This window comes from Microcaecilia unicolor, chromosome 2, assembly GCF_901765095.1.
Source record: "Microcaecilia unicolor chromosome 2, aMicUni1.1, whole genome shotgun sequence".
NCBI lineage: Eukaryota > Metazoa > Chordata > Amphibia > Gymnophiona > Siphonopidae > Microcaecilia > Microcaecilia unicolor.
Genome location: NC_044032.1, coordinates 432,929,815 through 432,946,295, shown reverse-complemented (window position 1 = coordinate 432,946,295; position 16,481 = coordinate 432,929,815). Strand labels below are relative to the sequence as shown.

At 48.9% G+C, this 16,481-nt stretch overlaps 1 protein-coding gene across 1 annotated transcript in view; it reads left to right on the top strand.

Moving 5' to 3' along the window:
* Positions 1-16,481, top strand: part of LOC115462122 (collagen alpha-1(XXV) chain-like) — a 323,214-nt gene that overhangs the window by 239,979 nt on the left and 66,754 nt on the right. The window contains exon 12 of the mRNA XM_030192160.1: positions 15,934-15,960. Within this exon, the coding sequence (XP_030048020.1) occupies positions 15,934-15,960 (27 nt within the window). The remainder of the gene's footprint in view (positions 1-15,933; positions 15,961-16,481) is intronic.

Sequence of the window (16,481 nt, the reverse complement as noted above, 5' to 3'; positions counted from 1 at the left end):
TCCAGATGGCGAGCAGCATTTAATAAATGAATAAATTCAGTGCTGCTATACAGGTAGGTGGTGGAGCAAAATAAATGTGGAGTGTGCACACTTCTGGCAACTGTATAGACAGCAGCAATGTTAAGCTCCTATTCATATGCTAAAGCAGTTAGAACACCAATTTTTCTTGCCTAAATTAGACCGCTTATCTATACAAATAATGGCCGAATATTACCACTAGCTGAATGAAACGCCCTTGCTCTGCCCAAACACTATCTGGATAGTGTCACAACATATAGAGGGAATTTTCAATAGCTCTTTTTTTTGAAGGGGGGGGGGGGGGGGAAGGCAGGAGTAATTCCTGACACTTTTGGGCCAAGAGTCTTGGTTAGTCACCATGTTGGAAAACGATTGGCTATGCTCTATGTACTGCCTTTTGGCCTGGCGTCTGCGCCCAGAGTGTTTACAAAATACCTAGCTGTAGTTGCAGTGTCTCTACGCAGACTGGGAGTGCATGTGTTTCCTTATCGCGACGATTGGCTGGTGAAGAGCACCTCGGAGGGTGCTCTGGAGTCCATGCAAATGACTATTCGGGTGCTAGAGCTACTGGGGTTTGTCATAAATTATCCCAAGTCCCATCTCACCCCAGTCCAAAAATTGGAATTCATTGAAGCCCTGTTGCACACTCAGACAGCTCGAGCTTATCTTCCCAAGGCAAGAGCGGACAACCTTCTGTCCCTGGTGTCCATGGTTCGAGCATCTCAGCAGGTCACGGCTCAGCAGATGTTGAGACTTCTGGGGCACATGGCCTCCACAGTTCATGTCATGCCCATGACACGTCTACATATGAGATCAGCTCAATGGACCCTAGCTTCCCAGTGATTTCAAGCTGTGGGGGAACTAGAAGATGTAGTCCAATTGTCCACCAGCATTCAGAATTCTCTTCAGTGGTGGATGATTCAATCCAATTTGACCATGGGGCGACCATTCCAAGTTCCTCATCCAGAGAAAGTGCTGACGACGGATGTATCTCTCCTTGGGTGGGGTGCCCATGTAGATGGGCTCCACACTCAGGGGGCCTGGTCCTTTCAGGAAAGAGGTCTGCAGATCAACCTCCTGGAATTAAGAGCGATCTGGAACACTCTAAAGTCTTTCAGAAATCGGCTGTCCAACCAAGTAATATTAATTCAGACAATCAGGTTGTCATGTTTTATACCAGCAAGCAGGGGGGCACCAGATCTTGCCCTCTGTGTCAGGAAGACACCCAGATGTGGCTTTGGGCACGCCATTACGGCATGTTTCTCCAAGCCACTTATCTGGCAGGTGTAAACAACAGTCTAGCCGACAGACTGAGCAGGATAATGCAACCTCACGAGTGGTCACTGAACATGGGCTTAGTCCGCAAGATCTTCCGAGTGTGGGGCACCCCCTCGGTGGATATTTATGCCACTGAGATCAATCACAAGGTCCCTCAGTTCTGTTCCAGGCTTCAGGCCCATGACAGACTAGCATCAGATGCCTTTCTCCTACATTGGGGGACAGGCTTTCTTTATGCATATCCTCCTATACCTCTAGTAGGAAAGACTTTGCTGAAACTCAAGCGAGACTGCGGAACCATGATCCTGATTGCACCCTTCTGGCCGCGTCAGGTTTGGTTCCCTTTTCTTCTGGAGCTGTCGTCCGAAGAACCGTGGAGATTGGACTGTTTTCCAATCCTCATCACTCAGAACGAGGGGTTGCTTCTACATCCCAACCTCCAGTCTCTGGCTCTCACGGCCTGGATGTTGAGAGCTTAGAATTTGCCTCCTTGGGACTTTCAGAGGGTGTCTTCCGAGTTTTGCTTGCTTCCAGGAAAGATTCCACGAAGAGGTGTTACTCTTTCAAATGGAGGAGGTTTGCCATCTGGTGTGACAACAAGGCCTACGTAGACCCTGCTTGAATACCTTCTACACGTGTCAGAGTCTGGTCTCAAGTCCAACACCGTAAGAGTTCACCTTAGTGTGATTAGTGCTTATCGCCGTGTATAGGGTAGGCCTATCTCTGGACAGCCTTTAGTTGTTCGCTTCATGAGAGATTTGCTTTTGTCAAAGCCCCCTGTCAAACCTCCACCAGTGTCAAGATCTCAACGTCGTTCTCACCCAACTGATGAAAGCTCCTTTTGAGCCACTGAATTCCTGCCATCTGAAGTACTTGACCTGGAAGGTCATTTTCTTGGTGGCTGTTACTTCAGCTCGTAGAGTCAGTGAGCTTCAGGCCTTGGTAGTGCATGCACCTTATATTAAGTTCCATAACAACAGAGTAGTCCTTCGCATGCACCCTAAGTTCCTGCCGAAGGTGGTGTTGGAGTTCCATCTGAACCAGTCAGTTGTCTTGCCAGCATTATTTCCCCATCCTCATACCCGCCCTGGTGAAAGCAGTTTGCACAACTTGGACTGCAAGAGAGCATTGGCCTTTTACATGGAGCAGACAATGCCCTTTAGACAGTCCGCCCAGTTGTTTGTTTCTTTCGATCCCAACAGGAGGGGAGTCACCATTGGAAAACGTACTATCTCCAATTGGCTAGCAGATTGCATTTCCTTCACTTATGCCCAAGCTGGGTTGACTCTGGAGGGCCATGTCATGGCTCATAATGTTAGAGCCATGGCTGCGTCAGTGGCTCACTTAAAGTCAGCCTCCATTGAAGAGATTTGCAAGGCTGCAACGTGGTCATCAGTTCACACATTCACTTCTCACTACTGCCTTCAGCAGGATACCCGACGCGACAGTCTGTTCGGGCTGTCGGTGTTGCAGAATCTGTTCAGGGTTTAGAATCCAACTCCACCCCCCTAGAACCATTTTTGTTCTGTTCCAGGCTGCACTCTCTGTTAGTTTTTTTTTTTTGTTTCAGGTCAAACTCTGTTATGTCCTCGCTGTTGCGAGGCCCAATTGACCAATGTTCATTGTTTTGAGTGAGCCTGGTTGCTAGGGATACCCCACATGTGAGAACAAGTAGCCTGCTTGTCCTCAGAGAAATCGAAGATACATACCTGTAGCAGGTATTCTCTGAGGACAGCAAGCTTAGGGTTACCATATGGCTCCAGAAAAAGGAGGACGGATTGAGCCAGCCGTGTTTTACTTCCATTGCTTGAAAGCAATGGAAGTAAAACCCGGCTGGCTCAATTACTTCCATTGAAAGCAATGGAAGTAAAATCCGGCTGGCTCAATCCGTCCTCCTTTTTCTGGAGCCATATGATAACCCTAAGCAAGCTGATTGTTCTCACAAACCCGCCCACCTCCCCTTTGGAGTTGTTGTTGTTTATTATTTCCTTTTTGATTTAACTGAGCGGGAACGCTCATGTGATGGGTGAGAAGCCGATCTGCACATGCGCGGTGCGCGCTGCACACATGCCAGAAGACTCTGGCAAGATTTTTTAATATTTTCCTTGCAAATTGGCCGATTCCCGGGCCGACACAGACGCCGACCCACATATGAGAACAATCAGCCTGCTGTCCTTGGAGAATACCTGCTACAGGTGTGTATCTTAGCTTGGACAAGTCACTTAACTCTCCATTGCCCCTGGTACAAAATAAGTACCTGAATATATGTAAACCGCTTTGTGTTGCGTCTGTGTTCACCTTGCCCTCTGGTGGCCAGAACCGGTGGCTGCTGTGGACCGTCACCCGTTCCAGATTTCAGCCCAGTCCGGTCCAGATCTTCCAGGCTGCCAGGTTTGCTTGTGCTGTTTGAGCCTGCGCAGCACCCGTAGCTGCCTGGTGATTGCAGCAGCTGAGTTCCAACTGCTTCTGGGCTTATCAGCCATCTTGGAACATTCTGCTTTGCCTTTGCATTGCGTCTAAGGTCCCTGGTTTGTTGGTGCTGTGCTGCACTTCTGCCTAGTCTGATTTCCTGATTCTGGCTTTGACTCTGCTTGTCTACTGGACTATTCTTCTAAGCCTGCCGCCTGCCTAGACCCGGATTGTTTCTTGGACTATTCTTCTGCCTGCCGCCTGCCCAGACCCGGATTGTTCTTGGACTATTCTTCTGCCTGCTGCCTGCCTAGACCCGGATTGTTACTGGACTATTCTTGCTGCCCGCCTAAGAGACCTTGCCTGGATTTGCCGGTACGTTTGTTCTGCCTTGCTTCTGGTGTGGGGTGGTTTTGCCTGCCACTGCTGCCCCTCAGCAGTGGCCCAAGGGCTCACTAACCTATGTTCCAGCTTTGTAAACGTGACACTTTGAATGTAGTTGCAAAAACCTCAGAAAGGCGGTATATCAAGTCCCATTTCCCTTCCCTTTCCCCTTTATAGTATCCCCCCACAACTCACATGATTACAGTGTCATGTCTTTTGCTTCTGTACTTTTCTCCTCTGAACATTACATTTTCCTTTTATGTTATTTTGATGGAGCTTTCTTTATTTTCTGAATGATGTACGGTATCTGCTTCACAGATTATAAATCTTCATGATATTTACCACATTTGAAGCAATATTTTCATTTTCAGTTGTCTTGAGGAGTGGTGTAAGTTGAAGTGTTGGGATCACTGTCAATCAGATCCTGAGGGCCCCCATCACAACAAAATATGCTTAAGTCAGATACACATTTATATTTCAAAGCACAGTTAACTGATCTGGCATGAAAAATTCTTCCTGTTAAATAATTTGACAATATGAGTTGCAAAGGAACAATGGAGAAAAACAAGCCTGATTAAAGTTAAAAGCCTTTATTACACCAATATGTCTAAGTCCAGCCCAACTTAAATATTTCAATAATCCAATATGGTTTGGCAATATTCACCTGCATCAGGGACAATTAGATGATTCATAAAGAACGTCTGGACATCAAAACACAGTAGAGATACCTAAAAAAGGTAAATATGGGAAAACATAGATAAGGCATCTTTATAGATAAAATCAAATTAACAGCACTTATATTTCAGAAAACCAGAGGCGTGATAACAATCCTCTCATCAACAGATCTCCTTCTGAAAATACTAATTTAACTGTAAGTTGGACCTCAGAGGCTTACTCAGTTGTCATATCAATTATTACTGAGCATTTCCAAGCTATACTCATCATTAGTCCAAATCTTAAATTCTAAATTTTGCACACGTTATCCTTTTATTCAACATTATCCGATATTTAAAAACTGTACTCCGCTTATTATCAGTCTTGTAGACCGATGATACTGATGAGTTCTGATGAGTACTGAAGTATTTGAGTAAAGTTTTTAATCATCCAATAAAACTGAATAAAAGAATAACATGCAAAATTTAAGGCCTCTTTTACTAAACCACACTAGCAATTCCCGGTGCAGCAAATGCGCTGTAGCCCATTCAATTTGAATGGGCTGTATCGCATTTGCCATGTGGGAATCGCTAGCATGGTTTAGTAAAAAGAGGCTCTTAGAATTTAAGATTTGGACTAATGATGATTATGACTTGGAAATGCTCAGTATTAACTGATATGACAACTGAGTAAGCCTCTGAAGTCCAACTTACAAGACCTTTTCTGAAAAAAAAAAAAAAAAAAATCCAAGGGAAAAACACATAAAAATAAGCCATTGAGATATATGGGGTACCAGCACTCTTAGTAGACTAGTCACACAGAAATCCCAGCAGAGCAGTGGGACACACTAGGGGGCACTGCAGTGGACTTCGTATAAAAGGTCCCAGGTACATATCTCACCATTACCCCTTTATATTGTATGGTGAGCCGTCCAAAACCTAATAATAATTTACTATACCCAACTGTACAGCACTACAATATGCCTGCAGGTGTCACCTATATATAGATACAATAGGTTTTTGGTGTGTTTTGGAGGGCTCACACTTTCCACCATAAGTGTAACAGTTAGAGTGGGATATGGGCTTCGGCCGTCTTCTCTACATCTCACTGCACTGACCACTAGGCTACTCCAGGGACTTGCTGTTCTAATAGGACTGACCGTAACATCTGAAGCTGTCATAGAGGATGGTATGTACTGTTTCTTTCACATCTTTGGGGATGGATGGGAGGGGGTCAGTGACCACTGGGATAGTAAGGGGGGGGGGGGGGTCATGTTAATCACTCCAGTGGTTATCTCATCATTTAGGGCACTTTTTAGCATGACCGAAAAAGGTCTAGACCTAACTTTTAGCCCTGGACATTTTTACTTTGTTCCATTATGGCAGAAAAATTTCTAAGTTTTGGGAATGTTCAAATCCCACCCCCAACACACCCCCTTGTGATTTGGGTGCATTGCAGAAAAAACTGCCTCAAATCAGAGTTTTGAAAATTATGATATGGACGTTTTGGGAGAAAAATGTTCAAATGTCACTTTTTGATGTTTTTGAGACGTTTTTCTTTTTTGAAAATGAGCCCCATAGTTTTTAATGGAGATCGATTTTATGTCACTCACCACCAAGTCCCTCTGTTCTGCTCCAGACTGAGATCACATAGCAGACTAGCCTCTGATACCTTCCTCCTTCATTAGGGAGATCATCTTCTCTATACATATCTTCTAATACTTCTCATAGTGAAAACTCTTTTGAAACTCAAGTAGGACAGAAGAACTGTGATCTTCTTAGCCCTTTACTGGCCAAGACAGACATGGTTCCATCTTCTTCTGGAGCTTTCCTCAGAAACTTTTCCATCATTGAAAAACAAGATCAGGAATCAGTGTTATACCACGTCTAGCCCTCACAGGCTTGGAAATTGAGAGGTTAGTAGTGGATTCACTCAACCTCCCTGTCAAGTTATACTGGGTTCCAAAGATTCCACTAGAAGATCCTACAGTCTTAAATGGAAGAGGTTTGCTGGCTAGTGTTTGGGTAAGACCCTATATCCTACAGTCCTATACAAAAACTGCTTGAGTAGCTTCTACACTTGTCAGAGTCAAGTCTCAAGATCAACTCTATTAGGGATCTCCTAGTGCAATTGGTGCTTATCACCAAATAGAAGGAAAAAACATTTTTTTTCAACCTTTATTGTTCATTTTATGTTGGTTTTGCATCTATTGAAGCCTCCCATCAAGTCTCCTGCAGTGTCATGGGACCTCGATGTAATTTTTTTAAATTGAAAGTTTATTCTATTTATACACAAACCCCTGGATTCTATATAAGGTGCATTGAGTAGTGTGCGTGAAATTATGCATGCAGCCAATTTACGTGTGCTACTCAATTGAGTAATGAGCCAGTCAGTGATAATTATCATAATTAATTAACAATAATTGGAATTTATGCACACATCTTTTTAGGCATATTCTTAAAAGAGGCATGTGTAAATTCTAATGTATGTGTATCTGAAAAAAGGAGTGGCCATGGGAGAAGTGTGGATGTGTCGGGGCATTACTCGAATTTACACACATAGTTATAGAATTTGGGGGAGTGTACCTACATTTACGCACAGGTATTTACACCAGATTTTTAGTAGCATAAATGGCCGTACCTAAATTTAGGTGCGTTCACTGGTCCTATGTGCTATTCTATACACCGCCCCTAACTTTAGACATGTGTCTACATTTTAGATATTTATAGAATCTGGCCCAAGGAAAAGAAAAAAAATAATTAACAGGTAATTAAGCGATCTTAAGTCCACAATATGGGGAATGCCTTTGCACTTAAGGCCCAAATACATAGATACCTATATAGGAAATGACAGGACAAATTTTCATACCATTAACTCTCGACCCTACTACACCTACTACACCTTATTTTTGGTGGCAGTAACTTCAGCTTGCAGAATCATTGAGCTCCAGGCCCCAGTAGCTAATCCACCTTACATGAACTTTTACAATAATAGACTGGCTGTCCCGTTCCGGGCCCTTACCTGGGGCTCCACGGGCCGGAACAGGTGGTTGGAGCGCCCGAGGAGGACGGGGCAGCGAGGAAGGGCTCCCACGGGGATCGCAGCAGCTGCAACTTGCTCCGAGGCCGGCGATCCCGGGGAGTTAGCGCCGGCCTCGGAGAGGGAGATCCGCCGGCCAAAATGGCGGCGCCGGCGTCGGCATCCTCCTCGCTGCAGCAGGACCAGCGAGGAGGCACCGCCCACTCGCGCCGGATTGGCGCATCTTAGGAGGAACTCCGCCCCGCGGAGGGGAGCACCAATCAGGGCCCCGCTGCCGGCCCCGGCAGCGAGGATTGGCTCCAGCTGTTCCACTGCTAGGACGAGCGGGGAATTTAAACGGAAGCACGGAGGGGATCCAGTGCTTCCGTTTCCTTGTTTGAAGCCACTCAGCTAGCTGTCCTGCTAGCCATTTCAAGCCTGTGTGTTTCCTCGTGGAGCTAGCCGTCCTGCTAGCCATTTCCAAGCCTGTGTGTTTCCTCGTGGAGCTAGCCGTCCTGCTAGCCATTTCCAAGCCTGTGTGTTTCCTCGTGGAGCTAGCCGTCCTGCTAGCCATTTCCAAGCCTGTGTGTTTCCTCGTGGAGCTAGCCGTCCTGCTAGCCATTTCAAGCCTGTGTGTTTCCTCGTGGAGCTAGCCGTCCTGCTAGCCATTTCAAGCCTGTGTGTTTCCTCGTGGAGCTAGCCGTCCTGCTAGCCATTTCCAAGCCTGTGTGTTTCCTCGTGGAGCTAGCCGTCCTGCTAGCCATTTCCCAGCCTGTGTGTTTCCTCGTGGAGCTAGTCGTCCTGCTAGCCATTTCCAAGCCTGTGTGTTTCCTCGTGGAGCTAGCCGTCCTGCTAGCCATTTCCAAGACTGTGTTTTCCTCGTGGAGCTAGCCGTCCTGCTAGCCATTTCCTAGACTGTGTTTTCCTCGTGGAGCTTAGTCGTCTTGCCAGCTGTTTCTTAGACTGTGCTTGTGTCCACCTCACGCTAGGCCAGCCGTCACCCCGTGGTTCCAGCAGTCCCGCTGGCCGCCAGCAGCTGAGGGCTCAACCCTCGGTGAACGGCGGTCGCCGCGGGTGAAGAGTCGGGGGCGCGGTTATCTCCTGGGACTAGCCAAGCTCGGGAGAACTCAAGAGCTCACCTACCTCAGAGTGGCATCAGGACCACGACAGAAAACGGAAGCCATGAGCTCACCGACGCAACCTGATCTCCGGGACCTGGCCAAGGTTCTCCAGCAGCAACAGGAACAGCTTAATGCCCTGTCTGGGGCTCTCCAGAACGTTTGCTCCCAACTCTCCACGCTTCAGGTACAGAACCAGGCGGCTACGGCCCAAGAGGCCGTAGCCGCTCCCCGTATGGGAGGGTTCCGCGTGGGACCTCGGTTCCCTGAGCCAGCACGATACGATGGGAACCCGGAGGGTTGTCGAGGGTTCCTTCATCAGTGTAATCTAGCCTTCCGGATGCAACCGGAGGCTTTCGCTTCGGATCAGAGTAAGGTAGGCTACGTCATGGGCCTGTGTACGGAGAAGGCCCGGGACTGGGTGGTCCCTCTGGACGAACAGCACGATTCCCTTTTGGGGAATTATAGCGAATTTCAGCGCCGGTTCCGGATGGTGTTTGATATTCCGGGACGACCCTCCTCCGTGGCATCCGAGCTGCTTCGGATTCATCAAGGAGAAGGGACAGTGGCCGACTATGCCATCCGGTTTCGTACCTTAGCCGCCGAGTTGCGCTGGGACCCGGAGTCCTTGACGGCCATTTTCAGAGAGGGGTTACATGAGAGAATCAAGGATGAATTGGCGGGACGGGAGACCCCTGGGTCTCTGGATGCCCTCATATCACTCTGTATCCGGGTGGACACCCGATTCCGGGAGCGGGCCAGGGACCGGGCGGAGCGGCAGAAGTGGGGACGTAGTTCCGCCAGGACGAGCAAGGGACCGTCGCCCCGTCAGGTGAACCGGGACTCTACGGAGCCCGGAGAGGAGCCCATGGTGTTGGGTCGGCAACGTTTGACCCCCGCCGAGCGAGAATTCCGTCAGTCTAAGGGACTGTGTCTATACTGTGGGCAGGCTGGGCATTTCCTCCGGAATTGCTCCCTTCGGTCGGGAAATGCGCTCCCCAAGACACCCTGAGGGGAGGGTTCTTGGGGCACGCTGCTCCCCTACCTGAGACCTTGCTTATCTTGTCAGTGACCTTACGCTGGCAGGAGACCACGGTCCAGACTCGGGCTCTGGTGGACTCGGGATCTGGGGGCAACTTTATTGGGCTTGAACTGCTTCAGCAGGTGGGCTGGCCCACGCTTCCCCGCAGGCCTATCCTGCGGATAACTTCCATCCAGGGCACTACACTTCCCCAGCCGGTCACTGAGATTACGCCTATGCTGGGCCTACAGGTAGGGGAGGGACATTTGGAGGAGGCCGAGTTTTTAGTATTACCCCGGACCATCCACCCGGTAGTCCTGGGCTTGCCATGGCTACGCCGCCACAACCCGGTGATCGACTGGGCCGGGGGAAAGATTCAAGGTTGGGGAAGATCCTGTCAGGAGACCTGTTGTAAGGACCGGGGTGGGAGCTGCCCGGCCTTAAATACTTTGCCCGGGGAGCGAACCGAGGAGCTGGGTTCCCTGCCCATGGATTATAGAGACTTTGCTGATGTGTTTAGTTCCAAGGAGGCAGAAGTACTACCCCCACACAGGCCTTTTGACTGTGCCATTACTCTGAAGACCGATACGGTTCCTCCCCGAGGCCGCCCGTACAAATTGTCCCGAGGAGAGGCCAAGGCTATGCGAGAGTATATCCAGGAGAATCTACGGAAAGGGTTCATCCAGCCGTCTACATCTCCAGCCGGGGCGGGGTTTTTCTTTGTCACCAAGAAGGATGGGACCTTGCGACCCTGTATAGACTATCGGAGATTAAATGCCATCACTGTGAAGGACCGATTCCCGTTACCACTTATTCCCGAGCTCTTGGATAGACTGCAAGGAGCTCAGATCTTCACGAAGTTGGATTTGCGGGGAGCTTACAATCTAGTACGAGTCCGGGCAGGGGACGAATGGAAGACGGCCTTCAATACCCATGAGGGGCATTTTGAATATCGGGTAATGCCATTTGGACTTTGTAATGCCCCTGCGGTGTTTCAACGGCTCATCAATAGTGTACTAGAAGACTTGCTCAATTCCACGGTGATCGTATATCTGGATGATATCCTAATTTACTCTAAGGACCCCAGGGAGCATCCGGGGCATGTACGTGAGGTGCTGTACCGCCTACGTCAAGCCCATCTGTTCGCGAAGCTAAGTAAATGCGCCTTCCATCAACGATCCTTACCATTTTTGGGGCATGTACTGCTTCCAGGGGGGCTAAAGATGGAGCCAGACAAACTCCGGGCCATTCGCGAGTGGCCCCAACCGAAGGGTCTGAAGGCCTTACAACGTTTCCTGGGTTTCGCGAACTACTATCGGCAATTCGTCCCACAATATTCCCGGTTGACCATCCCGTTGACGGAGCTCACCCATAAGGGCGCTAGGGTGAGGGATTGGCCGCTAGAAGCGCAGGCAGCGTTCCAGCAAATCAAAGAGGCTTTTGAATCCGCGCCTATTCTACTAACCCCCGATCCTGAGAAACCCTTCACGGTAGAGGTGGACGCTTCCGCGTTAGGGGCCGGGGCGGTCATTTCTCAGATCAACCCCGAGGGTCGGCGGCAACCTTGCTCCTTCTTTTCACACAAATTCTCTCCTGCCGAGCGAAACTATACAGTTGGAGATAGGGAACTCTTGGCCTTGAAACTCGCACTGCAAGAGTGGAGGCATTTACTGGAAGGAGCAGAGCACCGGTTCACGGTTATCACGGACCATAAAAACCTCCTATACCTTCAAGAGGCTCAGCGGTTGAATCCCCGACAGGCCCGATGGTCCTTGTTCTTTTCCCGATTCCAGTTTCAACTAGTGTTCCGAGCAGCCTCCCAGAACACTCCGGCAGATGCGCTCTCTCGGGCCTTTGAGATACCCGAGGACATTCAGGAGACTCAGCCTATGTTAGATCCCGCTTGTCTCAGCACCGCCACCGGAGAGCTTGCCCCAGCCCAGAGCTTCGTGGCGGTCGCCGATCGGAAGAGAGTCCTGCAATGGGGACACGCCTCTAAGTGCGCGGGACATTTCGGGTTCCACAAGACCCTCCGGTTCATTGCGCGACACTATCGATGGCCTCAGATGAGACGAGACATCCTCCAGTTTGTTACCTCGTGCCCAGTATGTGCTCGAACCAAGCCTGTAGGAGGACCCCCTGTGGGAGACCTACAACCGGTACCCATACCGACCAGTCCTTGGTCGGAGATATCCATGGATTTCATCACCGATCTACCTCGTTCCCAGGGTCAGACTGTGATCTGGGTGGTGATAGATCGATTCTCTAAGATGGCTCACTTTGTTCCCTTCACAGACCTTCCGACAGCTGCAGCGCTAGCTCAAGCATTCGTCCACCACATCTTTCGACTACATGGACTGCCCATTCGAGTCATTAGTGATCGAGGGCCTCAGTTTACCTCTCGTTTCTGGAGAGGGTTATGCAAAGCCTTGGGGATGGAGAATCATTTCTCATCCGCGTACCATCCGCAGACCAACGGCATGGTGGAAAGAGTAAACCAAACCCTGAAAAACTTCTTAAGAGCTTTTGTCAACCAACGACAAGATAATTGGGTCTCACTACTTCCATGGGCCGAGTTCGCCTATAACCAAAGTGACCACTCATCCTCAGGCCAGTCCCCGTTTTTCCTGGTATATGGACGACATCCACGGCTTCCAGGCCCATTCCCGACTACCACCATGACACCAACTGGGGACCAAGTAGTAGCCGACCTACAGAAGGTCTGGAGGATAGCTAGGGAACAATTAGAGAAGGCCGCAGCTAAAGACAAGCACTTTGCAGATCGCCACCGGCAGCCGGCTCCCGTGCTCCACCCTGGACAAAAGGTGTGGTTAAGCACGAAACACCTAAGACTCCCAGGACCCTCCCGAAGACTAGGACAGAGATACGCGGGACCCTTTGCGATCCAAGAACGGATTGGACCTGTAACATATCGCTTACGGTTACCCACCACCCTACGAGTGCATAACGCCTTCCATATCTCGCTCCTCAAGAGGTTTCGAGAGTCCAGGTGGCACCCGCCTCCCGTCCCGGAGAAGGATCTCCAGGTGTCTCCAGAACCGGAATACGAGGTAGAAGACATTCTTGACTCCAAGTGGCGGTGGGGAAGACTGTATTATTTGTTGGCATGGAAATCGTTTGGTCCCGAAGATAATTCCTGGGAATCCGCGGCTAATGTTCATGCTCCCGAATTGGTCAAGGCCTTCCACGCCCGATATCCGTCCAAACCCGGGCCCCGGAGGAGGGGGTCTTCCGGGGAGGATACTGTCCCGTTCCGGGCCCTTACCTGGGGCTCCACGGGCCGGAACAGGTGGTTGGAGCGCCCGAGGAGGACGGGGCAGCGAGGAAGGGCTCCCACGGGGATCGCAGCAGCTGCAACTTGCTCCGAGGCCGGCGATCCCGGGGAGTTAGCGCCGGCCTCGGAGAGGGAGATCCGCCGGCCAAAATGGCGGCGCCGGCGTCGGCATCCTCCTCGCTGCAGCAGGACCAGCGAGGAGGCACCGCCCACTCGCGCCGGATTGGCGCATCTTAGGAGGAACTCCGCCCCGCGGAGGGGAGCACCAATCAGGGCCCCGCTGCCGGCCCCGGCAGCGAGGATTGGCTCCAGCTGTTCCACTGCTAGGACGAGCGGGGAATTTAAACGGAAGCACGGAGGGGATCCAGTGCTTCCGTTTCCTTGTTTGAAGCCACTCAGCTAGCTGTCCTGCTAGCCATTTCAAGCCTGTGTGTTTCCTCGTGGAGCTAGCCGTCCTGCTAGCCATTTCCAAGCCTGTGTGTTTCCTCGTGGAGCTAGCCGTCCTGCTAGCCATTTCCAAGCCTGTGTGTTTCCTCGTGGAGCTAGCCGTCCTGCTAGCCATTTCCAAGCCTGTGTGTTTCCTCGTGGAGCTAGCCGTCCTGCTAGCCATTTCAAGCCTGTGTGTTTCCTCGTGGAGCTAGCCGTCCTGCTAGCCATTTCAAGCCTGTGTGTTTCCTCGTGGAGCTAGCCGTCCTGCTAGCCATTTCCAAGCCTGTGTGTTTCCTCGTGGAGCTAGCCGTCCTGCTAGCCATTTCCAAGCCTGTGTGTTTCCTCGTGGAGCTAGTCGTCCTGCTAGCCATTTCCAAGCCTGTGTGTTTCCTCGTGGAGCTAGCCGTCCTGCTAGCCATTTCCAAGACTGTGTTTTCCTCGTGGAGCTAGCCGTCCTGCTAGCCATTTCCTAGACTGTGTTTTCCTCGTGGAGCTTAGTCGTCTTGCCAGCTGTTTCTTAGACTGTGCTTGTGTCCACCTCACGCTAGGCCAGCCGTCACCCCGTGGTTCCAGCAGTCCCGCTGGCCGCCAGCAGCTGAGGGCTCAACCCTCGGTGAACGGCGGTCGCCGCGGGTGAAGAGTCGGGGGCGCGGTTATCTCCTGGGACTAGCCAAGCTCGGGAGAACTCAAGAGCTCACCTACCTCAGAGTGGCATCAGGACCACGACACTGGCCCTGCGCATCCATCTTAAGTTGCTTCCTAATATAGTGTCAGAATTCCACCTTAGCAAGTCAGTTGTTCTATCAGCAGTTTTCCAAACCTCATGCCCATAAAGGTGAAAGTTCATTGTACACTCTGGACTGCAAGAGAGAGACTTTGCTTTCTATCTGGAGCAGACTAATGCCTGTTAGCAGTCCTCCTGACTTTTTTTTTTTTCTATTCAAACAGAATGGGGCTGCTATTGGCAAACACATTCTTTCTAATTGGATGACAGACTGCATTTCCTTCATTTATACCCAGGCTGGGCTGTCTCTAGAGGGTCATGTCATAGCTCATAATGTTAGAGCTATGGCTTTGTTGATAGCCTTCTTGAGATCAGCCTCCATAAAGGAAATTTGCAGAGCCGCAATATAATCTTCAGGCCTCACATTCATTTCTCATTACTGTTGGAAACTGGACTCCCATACACAACAATTGTTATGGCCAGACAGTTCTTCAGAATCCATTTGGGGTATAGAATCCAACTCCCTGCTCCCTTCCCCCAGGCCCATTTGTTTCAGTTCCAGGCTTCTTTAAAGAAGAAGAAGGAGAAGAAATTATTATTCCTAATGTTATAATAAAGTTATGATGGCCCTTTGCCTATTGTAAGGCTATTGTAAGGAGTGGAGGAGTAGCCTAATGGTTAGTGCAGTGGACTTTGATCCTGTGGAACTGAGTTCAATTCCCACTGCAGCTCCTTGTGGGCAAGTCACTTAACCCTCCATTGCCCCTGGTACAAAATAAGTACCTGAATATATGTAAACCACTTTGAATGTAGTTGCAAAAACCTCAGAAAGGCAGTATATCAAGTACCATTTCCCCTATGATATTATCCCCATTTTTCTGTTAAAGGCAGCCTATAGCTAAATAATTCCAAATGTAAGGTTATGATATCCTGGTTGATGAAAGTGATTTTGTGGGTACGTGTTTACTTGTCATTACACCTTTTTAAGGTAAAAGACTTTTGTTTAACCATTTTGGCCATTGTTTTTGCTTTTTCTCCCCTTTTCTTCCACCAAACCTCCCCCTTTTTTCCCCTTGGTATTATTTTAATGATTTTTAAATGTCTATTCTATTAAGATTTCTTTTTATTGTTTTTTCATGTCTCCCTGTTTTGGATGGCCCTATTATGTTTTTATATCCAGATCTCTTTTATGAATCATCTAATTGTCTCTGATGCAGGTGGAGGCTTCTAAAGTATGTAAGTTCTGCTGACTTAGACATATAGGTGCAATAAAGGCTTTTAACTTTAGTCAGGCTTGTGTTTTATTTTTCTCTGCTGTTCCTTTGCATCTTATATTGAAATCTTCAGCTGTTTTTTCTGTTCCGTTTGTACTGAATAATTTCACAACTCATATTTTTTCCCTTTATTACATAGCTATAAATTATGATTTGCCTATTTCTCCTAAATCACCTGTGGCTATAAATGAAATATATCTGCTGTTATCTTGTGCTCTAAATGTTGTCTGTGCTGTTTACTATATCATAGCATATTTCTCCAGTATTGTCTAGTGTTATAATAGAATATCTGTTCATTCTTCTTTGATCAGGGTGACCCTGGAGAACCTGGTGAAAAGGTGCAGTGATTTTCATTTACTGTATTTATTTCAATGGCAAAGCACAATGCTATATGTACAGTACATAACACAGGCAGCACTACAAGTGGTAACCCTCTGTTGGCCATATCGAAAGCTAATAACTGAAAAAAAAGAGCTTACTGAGAAGTCTTTTTTCATACTGTCTCTATTAGGACAAGGTCTCTGCCTACTTTTTATTCATTTGTTTTGCACTAAGAGGCAGATGCACTAAACGTTTTTCATCGTTAAATGAGCCCTCGGGGAAGAATTTCCGATCCTTTCCATGCACTTAAGCCTATTTTCCGACGACAGTAGCAGCTAACGAAAACGGAATGGAGATGAGCAATTAGTGTGAAAACCCCATTGAAACGACATGCACAAACCTTTTCCGATTGCCTTTACGCAGGAAAAAGGCAGGAAAACTAACGAGAGGTCTGGACCTCTCGTTAGGACAGCTCTGTGCCAGGAAAAAGTGTTAAGTGAAAAAATAAACAAACTTTGAGCCAATCCCAGCGCATTAG